At 34.4% G+C, this 14391-nt stretch overlaps 1 protein-coding gene across 1 annotated transcript; it reads left to right on the forward strand.

Moving 5' to 3' along the window:
* The first annotated feature begins 5381 nt into the window (after positions 1-5381).
* On the forward strand, positions 5382-12882 carry LOC127802368 (serine hydroxymethyltransferase 7-like). The gene is made up of 4 exons (XM_052338131.1): positions 5382-6780; positions 8842-9247; positions 11890-11991; positions 12098-12882. Exons 1-4 carry the CDS (start codon positions 5749-5751, stop codon positions 12319-12321), a joined length of 1764 nt encoding a protein of 587 aa, XP_052194091.1. The 5' UTR covers positions 5382-5748; the 3' UTR covers positions 12322-12882.
* Positions 12883-14391: the final 1509 nt, after the last annotated feature.

Genomic DNA, 14391 nt, shown 5'->3' on the forward strand with positions numbered 1-14391 from the left:
CAGCATAATAGTTAACATTATCCTTAAAAAATATATATATCTATTTTTATCCTTAAGAAAATAAAAAGGGACAATGCGTCATTCTATTTAATTTATTAAGATAATATTTGTTAAATGAGTAAGATAAAGTTGTATAAAGATAATGTTTGAATGCTTTTCGAACTAAAATATATAAACTTGATCAACATTCTAAAATTTCTATAAAATTGTTTGTTAAATTTTTAGAATGTATTGAGAGACATATGAATTATTTTTTATTATCTATAAGGTCTCAGATAAATTTATTCGAAAATAGTGAGATAAATTTATTTAAACAACACCAAATAAGAATTCATATGATTTTTTTTTCAGTGAATTGTCAAATAAATTTAATAAATATAAAAAAAATTATTTGTATCTAAAATATTTTATATATCTCACTTTTTTATAACCTGTATATTAATTAATAAATATTATCTAAAATGATTAAACAAATAAAAGCATAAAAGGGGAGGTCAAAGCAAAGCTTGATGGCGCGGGTTTTCTTGTAATTTGATGTCTAAATTCATAGCCTCTAAAGGGTTTTGGAAACGCCGCGACGCTTCTCGGTTACGCCTCCGTGTCCCTTCGGCTGACGAGAAAGCAGCGTCATCCAACGGAGCCCCAAGCAAAACCACGCGCGCGGTTGGGAAATATCACACGCGCTCCATCTGGGCCTCACCTAACATATTGTCTACGTGTCGATCAACCAATCAACGACCACTGCAACCGCCGTGGTCCGCGACCTAGTTTACATTGGCTGGGTCCTGAAAGTAGCCGTTGGCACGAAAAGCGCGGCCACAGCGATCCATTCCAAGGTGGCGGAATTGCGACCACGTAAAGCGCTGTCGTTTCGCGGGCCCCACCAATCAAAGAAATTATTGAAACGCTGACGTCTACGTGTAAAGCGTACAAAGCCACACGTCGCGTACGTGTTAGGATTGCCAAACAATTAGATTCAAGTAACATATAAATTATTATTCATTAACTTGTCAAATAATAAAAAGAATAATCTGAATTAATACACCTTTTATTAAATATAAGATCCATTTATTAAAGTTTTATTATTAATTTACATAGTTAATATTGCCCAATAAAAAATTGAGTAGTAGCAAATAAAATTTTTATATTCAAATAAATTTAATAAATAATTTTCATAAATTAACATAAATCTTATTTTCAGATAATATGTATTTATTTTATTTTAATATTTAAATAATTGTATTAATTGATTATAAATATATTATATTTTAAAAATTTTAATCATCTAATAAATTTAAATATTATAAATAAAATACATTTATTAATATTTAATTTTAAAATAATAATTAATATATAGTAAAATATTTTGTGTCAGCCAATGAAATAAGCCATCGTGGCGGCCACGTTTCCAAGAAAGGCGGCGAAAGTTTGGGGCCTCGTATTCCATCAGACCCAATGGGTTACGACCACGTGTTCGTGATCTAATATTATATTATATATATATTTTTTGTAATGGATATAAATGATTTTGGGATTTTATTAACGAGTGTTTCAAGAAGGTGTATTTAATATATTTTATTTTTAATATTTAAATATTTGTATTAATTAGTAAAATATTTTAAAATAATATTAATCCTTACTTTATATTTATTGAGGGTTTAAATTTAGACCCCAACAAATTAAATCAATATTTGACCCGTAAATGGTAGTAGCCTGCAGTGGCCTCAATTTAGACATTTCACCAATCTGCTGGTGCCTGTGGCTGCGAGTGTGTTGGACTTTTGTATCATTTAACCCACTAAGAGAGTTAGTAGGCGGTCACCCTTTACAACCACCTATTATTTCTCATTGTTTGTTTTGTTTTTTGTTTTTAACTCACATGCCACATGTTGCTCGGTGGTATTTTATTAGACATTTTGAGCGAATTTGGTATTTGGGATGTGTAAAGTTTATATTAAATTAAAATAATTAAACCGAATTGATCAAGTTTAATTGTTCAGTTCAATTCAATTTGTAAAACAAAATAATTCGGTTTATAATTTTGAGTTCAATTCCCTTTCTTAATTGAAAAAATTAAAATAACAAATTTAACTGAAATGTCAAAAATAATGTTTTTTTTTTTTTTATTGATAAATCAGGTATCGGTACTTACGCTCCCCTAATCCTGGACCTATAGCCCCATCCAGAACCACAGACAAGTAAATTCGGGTTTTTATCTCAGTCAACAGAGTCAATATTGGCTCCAACGACGAACATTCTATCAAGAATTACATCACTTGCATCTAAACTGCTCCTCCCACCACTCGAACCTGAACATCCTTTCACTCGTTCCCTCTTCCACCGCTGAGCTACCCGGTGGGAGTTAATAATGTCATTTTTTTACCATCATGGAAGGTAAGGTGCCAAGGACTAGCTTTATCTTTTAGTTTTTTCATTTCATTATTTATGTATGTTTGCACTTTGTTACTTTTTGTTTTCTTCAATTTTTTTATTTTTTTTATTTGAGCAATTATTTGGTTGATTCGATTCGATTTTTGAAAAATATATTAATTATTCGATTTAAACAATTTTATCGGTGGGTACTCAAAATAAATAATGATAAGATAAATTAGTATTATTTTATATTTGATAAATGAGATATCACTTGAAGGTACAAATTACTATGGGTTCGGTATGTAAAAGTATAAATGGGTATTACTTGCTATTAACTACCAAAAGGCCAAATTGCCCATTTGCACAACACAACAAAATTTGACAAATACGAGTGGGAGGGAGCGCGGTTGTGATTTTCATGATTGAGGGGCAAATTGGTCATTAAACTACTATTTCCCTCAAAATTTGCATGAGAACGAAATAATATCAGGATTAGGTGGGATTTATTTTGAAATTTAATATATATTGCATAACATAAACATCTATATATATTTTTTATTTTTTATAATAATTTAGTATTTTTTAAATATAATAATAATAATAATAATAATAATAATAATCAAATGTCATCAAATAAATAAATATTATTTATGATATTATTTGATGACATTTGATTATTACAATTTATTTTTCAATTTTGTAGGTAAAATTTAAATAAAATGAAGTTTGGTATATTGCTGAAATTGTTTTAAAAATTAATTAATAGTTAGACGTTATGAATCCAAATCTTATTAATGTGGTTAATTTTTATTTTTTAAGTAATATACATAAAAAATATTTAAAAAATACATTGTTAATAAAATTTCATAACACGAATATTGAATCATCGAGTACTATGCAATCTTACAAATCTTCCTAAATTCACAAAGTTTTCATATCTTATTCGATCTAACCATATCCTAATTTTTTCGAAAAATTATATTGTATTATGTAAATATTCTTGATTATATAATTTATTTATTTTTAACATATTCTTAAATATACAAATTTTTAGCCTTATAAAAGAAATGTATGGTCATGTAAACCTAGAGAACCAATAAAAGCTATGGGGACGTAGTACAAGACTGTCTTCGAGCATAAATTTTCTAGAAAGTCTGATGAGATTATCGACGGGGTTATTGAAATGGGGCAAAAAAATGATTTTGCCTCCACGTCATGTTCTCTTCTTCCCCTTCCATGGATTTGCCCCTACCCTTATTGTTCTCGCCTCCCATGCCATGGTCGCTGCTGTCATCTCACCTCATTTTTGTCATCTCTCTGCCATCACCGACAGTCGATGTAGCGACTGTCAGCGAGGCGTGGCGGTGACGGCAGCGAGACACGGCAGCAAGGCAACGACAGTGGCCCGCTTTGTAAATTTACAAAGCGGGTGGGGCAAAATCATATTTTTGTCCCTTTCTGTGAGTCGCTCGATAGCTTTGTCGAATCCTGTAAAACTACTCAATAAGGAATAGTATTGTTGAGTGTCAAGTCAAGATATCAAGTATCTTAAATTGAAAGTGAAATTCTAATCGTTCCTAGCTTAGAAACCAAGCAAAGACAAACACATGGAGATCAAATCTAACTCATAAATCATAGAGTAGCCATATAAATCACATAGGAATATAGAATGTGTGTTTAGAAAAGAATCGAATAAATATTATTTATATTTTCGTTATATACAATTTAACAAGTGATGATATTTAATTAACTTAAAATCTATAGTTGTCAAATAATATCAATCATGCAATAATAAATACAAGTATCTGATCAAATCAATCAAGAGATAATAATTCGACCAAATATTTTATTCCTAAACTAAGACAAGCTATCAAGTGACAATTATAACAGTCTCTTTGAATATCTTGTTAACTAATTTTTTTTAATAAATAAATAATTTACAATTACTTATTGAAATTGCTTAGATTAACGAAGTGGATTCGAGTACTTCCAAATAGCTTGTCACAAATTGTTAGAGTGTCTCATCTTGAAGTTTTTTTTTTTTATTTTATAAAAAACATAATAGCTTGGATTCACAATAATTAATTAATAATAGACAATTTACTTTTATAATTATTTTTGTTTCTTTATGTCACTTTCTAAAATAATTATTTAATATTATATTATATTTGTTAATCATCTTACATACTTACAACATAATAATAAAATATTAACCAAACACTTGTTACTTATTTTTAACATTAACAAACACAATGGCACATTTAATTACCAAATATTACTTTAATATTATTTTTCACAATATCACGTAATAAAAACATAACACAACAGAGACTCACAGTACATAGTACATACACAATACCATATTCAATCACAAAACGTTACTTTACCAATGTCACTTTCACAAAATAATATAATAAAAATGAATAAATTATATTATTAGTCTTTGAATTTTAGATTTCATAATAAATTAATCACTATATTTTATTTTTTATCATTATAGCAGCTAAATTTTAATATTTATAACAATTCAATTTATCGTTTGATTTTTTTGTCAATTTTTATTAAAGAAAATTAACACAGTACACATTAATATAAATTTTAAAATAACTTGGATAGAAATTTATACTAATTTAATATTAAATAATTTTTGAGTTTATATTGTTGTATATTATATTAGCTATTGTTAATAAAATTTGATAAAAAAATTAAAAGAGAAATTAATTATAACAAAAACAAAAAAAAATTAATCATGTGCTTATAAAAAATAAAATAAAATAATTAATTTATTATTAAGTTTAAAAAACTTGTAACATAATGCTTATTGGAGGCAGGGAGGGTGGGGATATTTCCACAAACTAGGGATAGCTGGTGAAATTTCAAAATGTTTTGTACAATATCTGAGGGTGGCCAGCGTAATTAGGCGAAAGATAGAGAGCCACGAGCAAATTGAATATTTCTTCCAAGTACCCGCGTTCGACGATGACGACCAGTTGAGCAAACCGGAAAGTCGTCCAGGTGCATTCCCCCCCGCAGCCTCATCGAATATCTCATTTCTCTTTCTCCATCGAGACCACGCCATTGCCATATCTTCTCTTCTCCTCTCTTCTCGTCTCCCAGACTACACATAAATATTTAATCGGTGCATGTATGAACAAGGTCGGTAAGGGATCATCTAGGGTTTTATAGAGAATTTCATGGAAGAACCTTTGGCTGCGTTGTCCGCATCAGCACGAGCAGTCGCCGGATTCTGCTATTGTAACTGTTTCAGAAGCCATTCCTGTTCTTGTTGTCGTTCTTGTTGTTATCGGCTCTAAGATTCAATCCTTCGGCTAGAATTAGGGTTTTCACTGGTTGGTTCAGTTGGAAGGTTTGGGTATGGATTTGCACTCCCAATCGAATCTGTCGCTAGGGTTTCTTTCACATGCCTCTGCGCCTACTGGCCGCCGGACGCAGATCGCTGACGACTCCATCTCGTTCCAGATCGACCCCAGCTTCCGTGACCCCTCCCACCCGGTGCCCTCGATTCCGCTGCAATTGATGGAGAAGGAAACGGAGAATCGGAAGGGCGAGGATGAGAACGAGGCTGGTGAGGGTGGGGAGGAGGATAGAGAGGTCGAGGAGTTTCGTATTTTGGGTCATTCCATGTGTCTGAAGAGGAGGAGGGACGGGGAATCGGGGTCGGCTTCATCGAAACGGGTCTCGATGGAGCCACAAGGTCTGGAGTCCCGGCGGAGTGTGGTGAGGGCTTGGGCCAACCAGCCGCTCTGCGTGGCGGACCCTGATGTTTTTGGGATCATGGAGAAGGAGAAGCAGAGGCAATTCAAGGGGATTGAGTTGATAGCTTCGGAGAATTTTGTTTGCCAGGCTGTGATGGAAGCTCTGGGGAGCCATTTGACCAACAAGTACTCGGAAGGAATGCCTGGGGCGAGGTATTATGGGGGTAATGAGTACATTGATGAGATCGAAATGCTATGCTGTGAGCGGGCATTGGCTGCATTTGGACTGGATTCGGAGAATTGGGGTGTAAATGTTCAACCTTATTCTTGTACATCAGCAAATTTTGCGGTTTATACAGGTCTACTATTGCCCGGTGATAGAATAATGGGATTGGATACCCCTTCTGGTGGAAACACCAGTCACGGGTACTATACACCTAATGGTAGGAAAGTTTCCGGGGCTTCAATTTTCTTTGAAAGTCTCCCATATAAAGTGAATCCACAGACTGGATATATTGACTATGATAAACTTGAGGAGAGGGCGCTTGATTTTCGCCCCAAGATACTTATTTGTGGTGGGAGTTCGTATCCACGGGAATGGGATTATGCAAGGCTTAGACAGATTGCTGATAGATGTGGAGCAGTTTTGATGTGTGACATGGCTCAAATTAGTGGTCTTATTGCGGCTAAGGTGAAAATTTGATACCTATCTATCTTTAGTTTGTGATTGAAGTTTCTGCTAAAATTATCCATGCTTCCTTAGCTCGATGGTCTGTTTCTTTGATGTTGATCTATGTGTTATTTGTAACTGTGTTAGTTATTTTATTTGGTTACTGTAAATGCTCAGCTAAGTGGTTTTTTGGGTACTTACTATCATTGAAATCCTTGGATTCAAGAATGCACTTGGTGTTTTCTGGTAGAAAGGACTCCTCTTTACTGTGCTCAACTATGAGGGTAATTTGAAGTTCAGTTTAAAAATGTTGGGAAACTTTCCAACCATTTGTAAACTAAGCTTCACATCAACTATGTTTTGTTTATTTGGTTTTATAAGGTATATAGGGGCACTTATTAGGAAAAACTTCACATCTCAATAGCATCTGCTAGATCTCTTTAATTTAGCTGAACTTTGTTGCTTTATAAGTTGAATTAATTTGATGTAGCTTAAAAGTTGAAAATCTTGAATTCCAGAATTTGAGGTAGAATCTTAGTTCAATTAATTTGATGTAGCTTAAAATGGGGGAATTCCCTTGATAACCTTCTTCTTCCCTCGCTTCAAGTGCAACTATTATATTTGTGTTTGTTGAAATGGTTCATCCTCTCTCTAAAAAATTACACTCTTTCAAATATATTTTGTGTGTTAAGCAGCCTGTCAGAGTTATCTAATACCTATTAAACTTGCATCGTCAATGTCCCCCTTGCATGAGAGATCAACTAACCCAACAAACAAATTCTGATGTTCTTTGGTACTTTCCATTTCTGGGAAAAGTTATTCTATCCATCTCTTTGTCATGTTCTCTGGTGCTTTCAGTTTTTGGGAAAGAAAGTTATTCTATCCATGATTCTATCCTTTATTTCATCAGTGAATCGTATTTTATTTTTTGGTTATGCTACTCATTCAAATCCCATTTTTTATTTTTTGAGAATTCAGCTATTTCATGTAATGGCCTTGGTTTTGAACATGTTCCCAAAAAAAAACTATGTTATGGATGTGTTGCTAGATGTTATTGTATTTCAATGAACACTCTTTCATGAGGATATAGGACAAGTACGGGTATAGACGAGTTAATTTGATCATAAACTTTTATTTACTTTCACATTTGGGTCTGGCTATAAAGATTCCAGCTATGAGTAGCAGCAAGCAGGTGAATCATCTTCTTTTACTTTTTACTTTTTCTTTTTCGGTTGAAAAATGTCAGCAGTCTATTTTTGTGACAAAAAGAAAAAGAATGGAATCTCAGTATTTGATTTAAGATTGGAGTTTAGGTTTTTTGTGTTATTGTTGATACCCAAGTCTTGTTCTGAAATTATGCCATGTTCTATCCAAAAGTGGATTTATTGTTTTGTTCCCTTTTGGTTTTGGTCAAATAATGTGAGGACTGGTTTTTGAAGGGGAAAAATTGTCATGGGTCAGCATACGTATAAAGATTTCTTATTGAAAGAGTAGTTATAAAAGGAGAGGACTTTCATTGGCAGTCGGCAGTGTAATTTTGCTCTAGGGTATGTGGTTGGTTCCTCTCCTAATTGCAGGTGATTTGTGAATCTTAGTGGCAGATGTTGCTGACATTGGACAATGGGGATATAATGATAGTTTAGATTCCATGCTTCCATGCAAATTCTAATAACCTATAATTTTAACTTATTTCCTTCCTATGGTCATATATGCATGCATCATAATAAGTATATTGTTGTTGAGTGGTTTGCTGATCTTATTTCGCATGAATAAGTGCATTTTTGTTGTTAGATGTTGGGTGAAAATTGACAAATATAATTTATTACGCAGTTAATAAAATTGATCTCCTTGGTTTAATTCAGAGCAAATCTTTACTTTTCTTGCCAAGATCTTCTAGTTTCAAAGTTAACTCTCGGCTTTTGTTCCAGCCATGTGAACTTGCCATTGGTTTTATCTTCTTTCCATGTGTCCTTTTTTCACCTAATATGGAACTCTTTTCATGAAAGTGGTTCTGTTTTTGCTTCCAAAAATTTGTTCAGCTATAGGTTCTTCTAATAGTGCGTGTGGTTGATTTTTGTGCAGGAATGCGCAAACCCCTTCGACTACTGTGATATTGTTACCTCGACAACTCATAAAAGTCTTCGAGGCCCTAGAGGTGGTATTATTTTTTACAGAAAGGGTTCAAAGCCAAGAAGGAGAGGAATGCTTTTGAATCAAGGTGATGGTAGTGATAGATATGACTTTGAGGAGAAGATAAACTTTGCTGTTTTCCCAGCTCTTCAGGGTGGTCCACACAACAATCACATTGCTGCCCTTGCTGTAGCCTTGAAACAAGTGGCTACTCCTGAATACAAGGCATATATGCATCAAGTGAAGAAAAATGCTCAGGCTCTAGCATCTGCTTTATTGAGGAGAAATTTCAAACTGGTAACAGGGGGCACTGACAACCATTTGATACTTTGGGATTTAAGGACTCTTGGATTAACAGGTACACGCGTTTTCTTACTTTGTGTGTTTTATTCGGAAAAATTGAATGCCATCTTGTTGGCTGAATATTTTGAACTTTGGTTTGTTAGCTTTTGTTTTACATATCACGCTATGTACTTGGAAAGATTTAACTGTCACAAGTCTCTATGCTCACATTGGATAAGTAAAAACCAATTCAACTGTGTGATTCCCATTAAATTGTGTTCTGTTTCAATTGAAAGGGGATAATTAAATAAGAATTTGATGTTCTCTATTAACTAGTAAATCAATGTTGTTATGCGGACTGGGGCCTAGCGCCTAGGCAGAGAAAACTGCTGTTTTCAGCAATAATGCAACATAAACCTGCATTATTTTGTAACATTCGTTGCTTCCTCACATTATTTTGTGCTTTCATCTAATAGTAAGTTACAGACAAATCAAATTATTGTATTAACAATAATTTGGCCCATGGTGCTGTACTTTTCTTGATTTTTTTTTTTCCCACGAAATTTCTCCCAAGTTTCCTAGCAGTTGCCCATTCAATATGTGCTTTTTGACCAATGCTTTGCTTTGCTTTGGTCTCTCCCCCTCCCCCCCCCCCCCCCCCCCCAACTAAATTTCTCTTGTCTTTCAGACAAGTTCTATCTACTTAAGAAATTTCTCTCCCCTAAATTTCTCCAACAGATCCATTCTTCTTTGCTCCCTTTGTTCAATGACTACTACTACAAGAGGCAAAGAGCCCGCTTCCTCTTATGCTTCTCGGAGCGTTGGCAGCTATGATGTGTTCTTGAGCTTCAGAGGTTAGGACACTCGCTGTACCTTCATCGACCATCTCTACATGGCTCTTACAAACGCTGGATTTCGCACCTTCAGGGACGATGATGAAATCCAAAGATGTTTCCCTTCCACTAGAACACACAGCTAACAATTGTTACATTTTATGTCATATATTGTTGCGTTTTATGCACTTGTTTTCAAGTGTCAACAATTAGCATGACTAACTTTCAGACTAGGTAGTTAGCACATTCAAAAGGTAATTCGCAACTCAGTACACTAGGCTCCTGGTATTGCATGGTCTGGGAAAGTTCAGCACATATCTGGGTACTTGATGTGGAAGTCATGTGAGGTGTATGCTGCAATATGTGACAACTTTTAATATGGTAGGACATAGAGCAAAAATTAAAGATATGTGAAAAATATGAGCGTAATCGAGATGAGTGTAATCTTGAAGATAAGATTCTAGAGATATGATTAAAATGGTTTGGTCATGTGAGAAGAAGACCACTAGAGGCTCCTATGAGGGGAGTTGATGAAGTAGTTAGCAAAAGAGGTAAGAGGAAGTAAAAAAAAAACCTTTGTGGGAGACATGTAAGTTTGATTTTAAGTATACAGGCCTTACAAAACAAAAAGCAATGGATAGAAATTAATGAAAATTTAGAATTAATGTAGCTGATCCCACATAGTTGGATAAAGGCTTGATATGTTTTATTTTTTTTGATTAGTGTTCTTAAATTTTAGTTTTGTAATCACCCTGGTATTTCTTGCCTACTAGTGAATGAGGGGACGGTTAAGGTGAGATGGAAAAAGTGTTTCTCAAAGTTATTGAATGAATATGTAAACAAAAATTACATTAAGACAAAAGGAAGTGAGTTAATATTCTCTAGACGCATTTGTTTGGAAGAAGGGAATAAACCATAAAAAAGATGAACAATGGTAAATCAATTGGACTGAATAATTTCTTAACAAAGCCATGAAAATGCAATGGGACAAGAAGACATTTTGTGGTAAATGAAAATGTTCAATGTAATTTTTGAGTTGAGGGGTGCATGATGAATGGAGGGGCACTCTAGTGCTTATTTGTAAGAATGAAAGTTTTGAAAATTATGGAGGGATCAACTAATGAGTCACTGATGCAGAACCAAAAGAGCACAGGTACAAATTCGAGAACTCAATATCAAAGCCGTCTGGAATAATCCATCCAAAAGGATTATACAGACTATTGATCCTAATGGAAACGTAATAAACCCTAATGGAAATATAATAAATAAAAGATTAACTGGAAACAAATAAGATATACCAATTTCCATATTTATGCCTAGAATAATACCTCCCAAAATATTTGCATCCATGCACTCCATCTGCACTATGAAACTCTGGGACTGGGTGATTGAGCAAAGGTTAATAATAGAATCTTAAGGTATCTTAAACTCAATTTGGTTTCATGCTTGTTAGTATAGAATGAAAGCTATATAGTTGCTGAGACACATTTGATGGAAAAGTCTAGAGATAAAATTCACAAAAAGTTTATGATAAAATCCCCAGAGAATCCTTATGACAGGTTTTAGAGAAGAAAAGAGTTCAAATTGCTTATATACATTTTTTTAAAGACATCTATCAGGAAGCAGAAACATGTTATAGAACTAGGGGTGAGCAATTGTTTTTTTGGGTCAGTTATTGGGTGGTTTGGGAACTGAACTGAATTAATTGAACTTATTTACAATGTAGCCAAACCTACCTGCAAGTATAATTAATTGAAGTAAAGTGGTTACCCTTTCCATAGGCTTTGAGAGTAAACTAGCTGCAGTTCGTTATGTTTCTTTATTTTAATTTAGTGCCACATATCTGAGCATATTCTAATCTTTTGCGCTACATCTCCTCTGATAGGCAAGTCTTTTGAGAGAATATGTGAGATGTGCCGCATTACTCTCAACAAAGTTACTATATTTGATGATAATGGTGCCATCACGCCTGGAGGTGTAAGGATTGGTACGTGAATACCTTTTTGAGATGGAATTCCCAAATCACAGTACCTTGTTTTTTTGGTTTATGTGAGGTGTCCGTCTTGTTTTGACATTTGTGTTTGTGCGTTCAGGTACTCCTGCCATGACTTCAAGAGGTTGCCTAGAGGGTGATTTTGAAATAATGGCTGGCTTCCTCCATAGAGCTGCACAGATAACGTGTGCAGTGCTTAAAGAACATGGGAAGTTGCAGAAAGCCTTCCCAAAGGGTCTTCAGAACAACAAAGATATTATTGAGCTCCGGATATGTGTTGAAAATTTTGCAACTCAATTTGCAATGCCGGGTTTGGATGCATAAAACATGCTTTGAAGATGCATACAATGAATTTTCGCCTTGCACAGCTGACGGACATGCACTTGCTCATGGTAACAATTACGGAATCTACTTCTGTTCTTACAGTTTGCACCTTCCCTATAGATTGTTTTGGTCCAGGAAACAACAGTTACCACATCAAATTGTTGTTGCCCAGTTCAAGTGGAGCGTGCTAGTGCTAGTGCATTGTGCACATCCTGAGATTTGGTAAAGCGGTGATGTGGGTTCTGTACATACCATGACTTCATGGTCTCCGTAATTTTTGGAGAGCTTACTAAATATATATGAAGATGATACAGAAGCTTCAAACCTGATGAGGCCTTATGGTGATACTTCCTTTGAACTTTAAACAGAATTTAAAAATGATTTTGAATGCACAGCATCATTTTTTCGTAATTGTCATGTAGTTTTCTCAAGATCCATGTTGGATTCAGATATTGGAATTTATTTTTCGTTTAATTTTTTGGGGTTATGTCTTGGTGTAAAAAAGGAGTGCTGTAACTTATTACCGTGTCATTTAATTAGGATCGCTTGTACCTTCCTTGATTGATGCCGCCCCCACGAGAGGCTGGAAAAAATGGGGCCCTGTTTAGACAGTGATATTGATCCCGAAATCGGGCCTAACAGGGAGACTGATTGCGCACAATACCAGAAACACCCTTACCCCGTTCTGCCCATATTTCAGAATCAATTGCAAAATGACCAAAACACCATTGCAGGCAAGGGGGCTTTGGTCATTTTTGTGCTATCGGTCTCTCCCTGTTCAGCCCCTATTTTAGAAGTAATATTATTATTTATTTCCGATTTTACAGTGAGATCTTGTTGTCCTTGGCATAAAATATGCAGTACGCAATAATTGTTTTGAAGTATGCCAGTTGTGGTGTCTAGATTCATCAAGTGTTGTACTGAATGATGATGATGATGATGTTTGTGGTAATTATACCTATCACTGCAGCTCACAGGGCTAGACTGCTAGTCTATGCTGCATTACCACCCCATCAATAAATGTGGATAAAAAGTTCTCAAGGGAACGCTTTTGAATGTGAGAATGATTTATGTGAAGGAAGCATCTATTTTGTTTTCAAGTTTGTTCATTAAAGAGTTAAATAAATAAATGGCAAGAGGAATGGATGCAAACTATGTGAACTTTGATCGTATCCAAAACCTATCAATCAAAGCAGCAGAGTCCACCAGTAGGTGAACTCTACTATCAGTTCAGCAACAAATTTGGAAGCAGACAAATGCTTCCAAACAGCAGAAAAACTGCTCTTTCTTTCTACTTGTGTTTTCAAACTCAAAACCAGGAATCCCGTTGTTGTATTCTCTCTCTCTCTCTCTCTATTACAGACTGAAATTAATGTGAATTAGGCAACTTAAAAGCTGGGTGTTAGCTTGAAAATGGAAAGTTGCCTGCTGGCCTTCAAACAAAATGAATAGGTTTCTTTACTTTTACTTAATATTCATTGACAATTCTGTCATAATCCCACATGGCTTTTAGATTTGTCATCAAGGAAGGGAACATCATTTCCTTTAATTTTGATATGATCTTCTCTTTTACTTGATCTGAAAAGAAGTATCTTCTGGTTCTCTGGCTTGAGCTTCTTGTATCTAAGATTTTTGTTGCTTTTGTCTTGCCTTCCTTGACAATGTTTCTATATAATATTATTAGAATAGAAGTACATTTGTTATTCTTTTTCCAGTTTCCTCTCTTTGGTTGTTGCCTTGGGAATCTCAACTTTTCATTAATTGCCAATCCAATTGTTTTTGAATACTAATGTTGTGGACAAAACAAGAAAGTATCAATCTCTCTTCCGTATTGCATAAGAACTTGTTCTTTGGGTGAGAAAATATGGCTTTCTAATGAAGCTACTATTATATATTCCTCCTGATTCTTCTTTTCGGATAAGAGATAACAATCTTGCTTTTCTTGAAAGGAAAGAATCATATTCCCTTTGGTTAAGAATTTTCATTCCTGGCTTCTTCTGGGAAACTTCCTCTCAATGGAGAAAGTACTCATTATCACAGTGATATTACTGTCATTTTACTTATGTGGAG

This window comes from Diospyros lotus, chromosome 5, assembly GCF_014633365.1.
Source record: "Diospyros lotus cultivar Yz01 chromosome 5, ASM1463336v1, whole genome shotgun sequence".
In the NCBI taxonomy this organism is placed as follows: Eukaryota; Viridiplantae; Streptophyta; class Magnoliopsida; order Ericales; family Ebenaceae; genus Diospyros; species Diospyros lotus.